At 35.9% G+C, this 6,404-nt stretch overlaps 1 protein-coding gene across 3 annotated transcripts; it reads left to right on the top strand.

The window, feature by feature from the left end:
* Positions 1–1,752: 1,752 nt before the first annotated feature.
* Positions 1,753–6,078, top strand: LOC140883908 (uncharacterized). Of its 3 annotated transcripts, none has more exons than XM_073290531.1 (7): positions 1,753–2,780; positions 2,882–3,247; positions 3,641–3,928; positions 4,191–4,285; positions 4,879–5,395; positions 5,509–5,572; positions 5,671–6,078. In XM_073290531.1, exons 3-5 carry the CDS (start codon positions 3,844–3,846, stop codon positions 5,272–5,274), a joined length of 576 nt encoding a protein of 191 aa, XP_073146632.1. In that variant the 5' UTR covers positions 1,753–2,780; positions 2,882–3,247; positions 3,641–3,843; the 3' UTR covers positions 5,275–5,395; positions 5,509–5,572; positions 5,671–6,078. The 3 variants fall into 3 exon arrangements, with proteins under 3 accessions (XP_073146632.1, XP_073146631.1, XP_073146630.1); XM_073290530.1 differs by having other exon boundaries at positions 2,882–3,369; XM_073290529.1 differs by having other exon boundaries at positions 2,882–3,928.
* The last annotated feature ends 326 nt before the right edge of the window (positions 6,079–6,404 follow it).

Genomic DNA, 6,404 nt, shown 5'->3' with positions numbered 1-6,404 from the left:
TCTAGATGACCCGATCCGATCTATTTCAATATTATTGTGTTATTTTAGTCCGATATGTATTTTAACACACTTTTACAATTTATTTGGCTCAATAATTATATAATTCTTTAATTAAATAATTATTGATATTTCTAGCCAAATTACAATTTATCTGAAATAGTTGACTTTGACCATTCAACTTCACCAGTAATTTCTCCAATAAATTATTGAGTCAATCTTAGGCTTTGACCCGTCAACCAGACTGATTATTTCTCCAAATTAAATTATTTGACATAAATAATTATTTTTATTTCAATATCTCAATAATTATTTCAAAATGTGAATATTACCAGATTTTCAGAAATAGTCAAATTCATTGACTAATTGACACATGTATTTTATAAATAAACTCTATAACTCATTTGACATTAATAATTATTTTATCAACTCAATAATTATTTTAATTGTCAATTAATTCTGTAATTAATTTTTGGGGTGTTACAAGTTGTGTTTGCCAAAATGGGGGAAGATAGTTAACACAAAAGGAAGATATTTAGACACAAAAACAGAATCATTCAGAAGTTTTTTTAGTCATTAGAAACACAAGTCAAGATAAAATTTTTCCTAAGACACCTAAAGCCGAGCATTTTCAAACACCAAAAAGGGAAAAATTATTGGAGATTAAATTATCAAGTTTTGGTATTAAATAAAATACTTAAAGACAAAATTAAAGACTAACTTAGGAGCACAACTGGACGAAGCTGAAAAACTGAACTGAGTTACTCAACTGGACCAACCAGTCGAAGCCAGAAAACAATCCAAAGCTTAACTGGATATTTATACCACTGGACCGGACGACTGAAGTTATCAAAAAATTCAAGACTGAACATATCAGTAAATTTGAAGATTGGAAATGGTGGCTGAAGTCAGCACCTTGACTGAACCATAATTGGGAAATATAAAGCAGATCCCGATATTGAGAAATTTTCAGTTGAGATAGAAAGTGATGATGTAATCTTGCAGAAAGGGAAAGGACTGATACAGGGAAGGCTGGACCATTGAGAACAACTATTGAATACTCTGATGAAGAATCCTGACTTATAGTGGGGTGCTTTCGTTGTCATAGAGAAGTCATGGTCGATTTTTGTGGTCTTCGAAAGCAAAGTGATGACGAAGAACGTAGTTATAAGTCTGAACTCCTAGTAGTTATTGGGAGTAACTAGTGTACACTCGACCTATCTAGTAGAGGTACGTATGTACATATTGAGATATCTAACAGAATATGGATACTTATATGTTGCATTTTATGTTCCATGATATCAATTTTTTTTACTGATTTCTTCATATGCTGCATGTGCATATATCATGTTGAAACTGTATGTCTTTAGAGATAGTATTTCTATTAGGGTTGCTCAGTAAGAGATTTTGATAAAATCTAACACCGAGAGACGTAGTGATGATAGGGTTGATTCTACGGTGATCTAGACGATTGTATAAGCTACCAACGATTTGACTACAAATGGTACTACTCACTCATGGATTGATCTAGTTGACCCCGTATTTCTGGTCAAATAATTTTTCATGAACATGTAGGTTTGTAAGTAGTATCTCACGTCTTTGATATTATTTTGGACACCCCATTCGACGAGACAAGTCTCGGACTGGATGAGAAAGAGGATCGAGACATGGCTAGAGGCAGAGCCAGTGACCGCTCGTCGAGGTTATCATTTTCAATTTCAGTTTTTTTTGATGGGTTATAGATACTGAGTATTTCCATATGGTTTTATAAAACAATATTTGGTTTTAGTTTGTATTTTTGGTTGTGTTATGTCGGGTGGCTTATTGGGTTTACTTATGATTTACGTATCTGCAGTTATTATCTAATTTTTCTTAATTGCATGCTTAAGTTTTTAGCTAACAAGTGATCCGGGTCTGGTGACTATATTTATGGTATCAAAGCATTCATGGTATTTTTGGACTTATATAATGCTTTGAGATTTTTGTTCGTTATTCCTTTTAGATGTCCAAACACGATTATGTGAGCCATGTCAGTGCCAGACGATTGGATGATGATGATGCTTAGAGACATTTCCAAGGAGTCATCATCGTGAGGGTGTTCTCCATGGTTATAAGCTAGATCAGTTCCTATTTATTGTACCTAAGACATTTTCTGGAAGGCAAAACTCTAGAGGTACAGAGGATTGACTTGAGAGGATGGAGATTTGTTTTCGTACTCTCTAGTGTACCGAGGAGTAGAATATGGATGGTGATACCTTCCTACTTGAGGGACGAGCCTGTAAGTGGTGGAGATTTGCGTCTGTACAGTAGTCCTGGATTAGGGATATGTGATTTGTGCTGATTTTTGTAATGCCTTTTTGAATATGAATTTTCCTCCAACTCTTCTACATGCTCAAGTCTATTGAGTTGTTGAGTTTGAAAAAAAGGAGTATGACGATCAATGAGATCAGTAAAGTTTTATCGATATTTTGTTTTTGTCAAAATATCAATACCAATTCCAAATCCAAGTATGACCACTTCCTTCAAGGGTTGAACCAGGAGATATTTTATCGGGTTACAGTTTGTGATGATCCGAAATCATATGAGGTCCAGTAACCATTAGCATCAGGCAGAGATAAGTGTGAATCGTGAGAAAGCGTAGTAGTAATCTCGACTTTCTAGTTCTCTTTTGTGTTTTTAGTTGTTTAAGAATCAGGGGTACTTCGTCTTCTTCTTTTGGCACCCATGGAGAATCAGGGGTACTTCATCTCGGTGCCTAGTCACCGATCGAACGTCGGGAACAGGTTGGTGTTTGGAATCTCTTTCCCCGTCTTGTCCAGATCGGCGTTTGAAATCCAGCAGTTCTGTTGATTTTTTAGATTCTAACTTTTTTTTTTTCCTTTAGGTCTGGTCTCTGGTGAGGAGATTTGACCAGCCTCAGAGCTACAAGCCGTTTTTGAGTAGATTGTTTATTATTAACAATCTTGTGGGTGATTCAATGGGATTTTTTATTTGTTTGGGGTTATCTGGGTTTTTTTGTTTTCGATTGTTGGATTTGAATCTCGGAAGTGTTTGGGAACACTAGACATGGCGGCGGCGGCGGCTAATGGGCAGGGTATAGAGCCTGCCGTCTTGGATGACATCATCAATCGCATGTTGGAGTTCCGCAACGCGCGGACTATGCGTCATCTATAGCTATCGGAGAATGAGATCCGCTCTTTATGCGCGACGTCCCGTGAAATCTTCTTCTCGCAGCCTATTAAGATCTGTGGTACCATGTTTTTATTCTGGAATGAGATTGTGTGCATTGATTTTGATTGTGGAACTTCTGTATGTTTGACCGCTCGGTTTTGGTAAATGAATCTGTGAATTTGTTTTATCTCGATTATTACGGTGAATATTTTATCGATTTTGTTTTGTTTTTCTGTTGGTTTGGTGTTTTCCGAATTCTAGAAAATGGTTTGCATTTGATATTGTCAATGGAAAGGGTTGCATGTCGGTTTCTTTACTGGGTTCTATGTTTATATGATGGTTGAGAGTTTCATTTTATGGGTTGTGTGAGGAAAAAGGTAAAATTTATTTTCTTTGGGAGTATGGAATGCTTGAAATTTTCTATGACATGATGGTTATAGCATCCTTGTTTAATTTGAAATTAATGTGTTAGGCTATTAGCTGAGCGGCTTTTACCATTTGAAGTACTGGTTTGCAATGGTATCTCATGCAAGTTACTGTAGCGGTGTAGCCCAACCATGATTCACTCGAATGCTCTCATGGAGGCTTTTGCTTTTTACCCGTGTTTAATGATTAAGTTCAGAGTTCAGATAGTTTTGCTGCGAAACAGTATCTAAATGTTTGTCAGATGACGTCATGAGTGACAGATTAACATCACACGGTGGGATATGTGTTCTCCTGATGCGAGGTGTGATTGCATCTGGTCATATGGGATGCCATGGTAAGAAGTATGTTTGATGTTTTTTCTTATTGTATTATATATGCGACTTTTTCCACCGAGACCCTGTGGAATCTATGTAACAGCAGGAGGAGAAAAAACGAGCTCTCCTTGATTATGTTGATTATTCAGCTTTATACACAAACAAACTATTTAATAGCCTTGATTGCATAAAAAGTGTAATGATTTTTTTCGTTTGGGTTGGTTGAAGCAAAACAATTTCTATCTTGAGAAGGCTGTGAAGCTTAACCAAGTTTCTATGTAGGCCCACAGAGTTCTCAAAGTGATGATCGCCTTCTTTTTCGGGCTGATGTTGAGCCGCTGAGTGGGAATACAATTTTTCTTTGTGAAACGATCAAGGTAACACACTCGCCATTTTGTCGTAATAAATTGTATATTAAAATTTTCTAGTGTAGATTGATTTAGTTATTCAAACTTATTTTTGATTAATTAATTGCATTAAATTGTCAAAATTAGATTTTTATTTTAGGCTATTCTGTGAGTATAATGAAGAGAATATCATCTTGCAATAGCATGTTCATCTCAAGGTAATTTTGTTCAGCACATCAAAGCTTTTGCGCATTCCATTATTGATCAGTGTTCATATTTTTAGATTATCAATCTGTTTTCTTCGAGAAGATTGTTAAGGAATTACTTGCTTGTTGAACTGTCCGGGATACTTTCCTTGACGATTAATTGCTCACATTGATTGCAAGGAATGTATTTTTTGGTAAAATTCTTGAGCTTTTTTTGTGACTTAAAACCATTTTTTAATACCTCCTCAACACGATGACATGGACTATTCGAATAGTTTGGTTAATAATTTCCATACAGACGCCGGACAGTTTACATTTCCAAGACATTTTATAGAGTCGAGCTTGTCGGGGTCGTAGGTTCGGTGCATAACAAGCATTCCATCACAGTTGACTGATTATTTTCATTTTTTTTAACAGAAAATTAGAATTTATCCCTATAGGAACTCAAGGCAGATGGAGAATATGAAATGGCAAAAATTGCTACAGGAGTATCTTGAACAGAGGCTCGCATGGTTTCTTCCTTTTCCTTTTCCTGTTCTTGTTCCTCCACCTCCTCTACCAGAGTTTGTAATAATCAGTGCACCTCATCCAACAGAATCTGTGATAAGTCCGTCTCCTCCCCCTGATTTTTCGTTGTCCCCACCTTCTACCGTTCCTTCTCTAAATCCAGTTTCGCCGCCATCCCCATTGCCTTCTCATGATAGACATGTTTCTCCGCCATCATTCTATGCCCCAGCAGAAAGGCCAAGTGCACAAAACAGAACTTCCAGGGAATATCGTCGTCAACTACTTATAGTCACTTCAGCCATTTGAGGGTGTCTAGTGCTTGTAATTTTTGTCATTGGAATGTTGTTTTGCTATTGTGTTAAGATGACTCCCGTCAAGCCCTGGGCTTTGGGAATAAGTGGACAGCTGCAGAGAGAATTTGTCACTGGTATTTGTTATGTTTTTCGAATTTCTCTTAACATTTCCTCTATTTCCTACATCGAAGATTCTCCAGTGCTTGTAATTTTTGTCATTGGAATGTTGTTTTGCTATTGTGTTAAGATGACTCCCGTCAAGCCCTGGGCTTTGGGAATAAGTGGACAGCTGCAGAGAGAATTTGTCACTGGTATTTGTTATGTTTTTCGAATTTCTCTTAACATTTCCTCTACTTCCTACATCGAAGATTCTCCATGCATATATCAACTATCTCCTTTGGTGTTTCAGAGGTTCCAAAGCTTTAAAGATCCGAACTTGAGGCAGTTTGTGAAGATTTTAGCAATGTGATTGGTTCTTCATAAGTTTGTACATTGTATAAAGGTACATTATCGAGTGGAGTAGAAATCGCAGTTGCCTCTATTGCAGTGGCATCTGCGAAGGAGTGGAAAAGTAATCAGGAGGCACAGTTCAGGATAAGGGACCTTGATTTCTTGGTGCAACTCTTTTTTAGTTCTTAAATTATCATTCAGTTTTTTAGTTAAAATTTCTAATACATCTCTTCTCTAGAACAACACATTATTTTTAATATTTTTTTGATAGGATATTATTTTTAATTGACCGTTTATTATTTACATGTGTGTAATGAGTTGAATGGCTTTACCATGTGCACATCAAATGAATCTGCCTTCTTCCTATGTTTTTTTTTTGTGTGCAGCAGCTAAGGGCTGGACTATGTTTTGTAGTCACTCTAATTCCTTTAATTTTCAAGTGGTTCCAAAGCTTTCATGCATCAGTATTTACTGTTATTCTTTGTATTTTTGCTATGTTTCTCCTATGAATATATAGAAGAGAGAAATAAGAAATTCTTTTTTGTTTCAGATTCACAGGTGGATGTTAATCAATGATAAAACAAGAGTTTCAAGTTTATTTATAAAAATTAGTTCATAGCTTTATTTTCTATTTCCTAGTGTGCATTGAATTAGAATTAGAATTTTGAGTGATTTGTAATATTGAAATTGTAT

Source organism: Henckelia pumila, chromosome 2 (genome assembly GCF_033568475.1).
Source record: "Henckelia pumila isolate YLH828 chromosome 2, ASM3356847v2, whole genome shotgun sequence".
NCBI classification, from domain to species: domain Eukaryota; kingdom Viridiplantae; phylum Streptophyta; class Magnoliopsida; order Lamiales; family Gesneriaceae; genus Henckelia; species Henckelia pumila.
This window is presented reverse-complemented; position numbering and strand designations above follow the sequence as displayed.

Excerpts from the sequence above, each read along its gene's own strand:
- LOC140883908 (XM_073290531.1), top strand. The coding sequence starts at position 3,844 with ATGAGTGACAGATTAACATCACACGGTGGGATATGTGTTCTCCTGATG. Across the intron at positions 3,929-4,190 it reads TGGTCATATGGGATGCCATG|GCCCACAGAGTTCTCAAAGT; the intron begins GTAAGAAGTATG and ends GTTTCTATGTAG. Across the intron at positions 4,286-4,878 it reads TTCTTTGTGAAACGATCAAG|AAAATTAGAATTTATCCCTA; the intron begins GTAACACACTCG and ends TTTTTTTAACAG.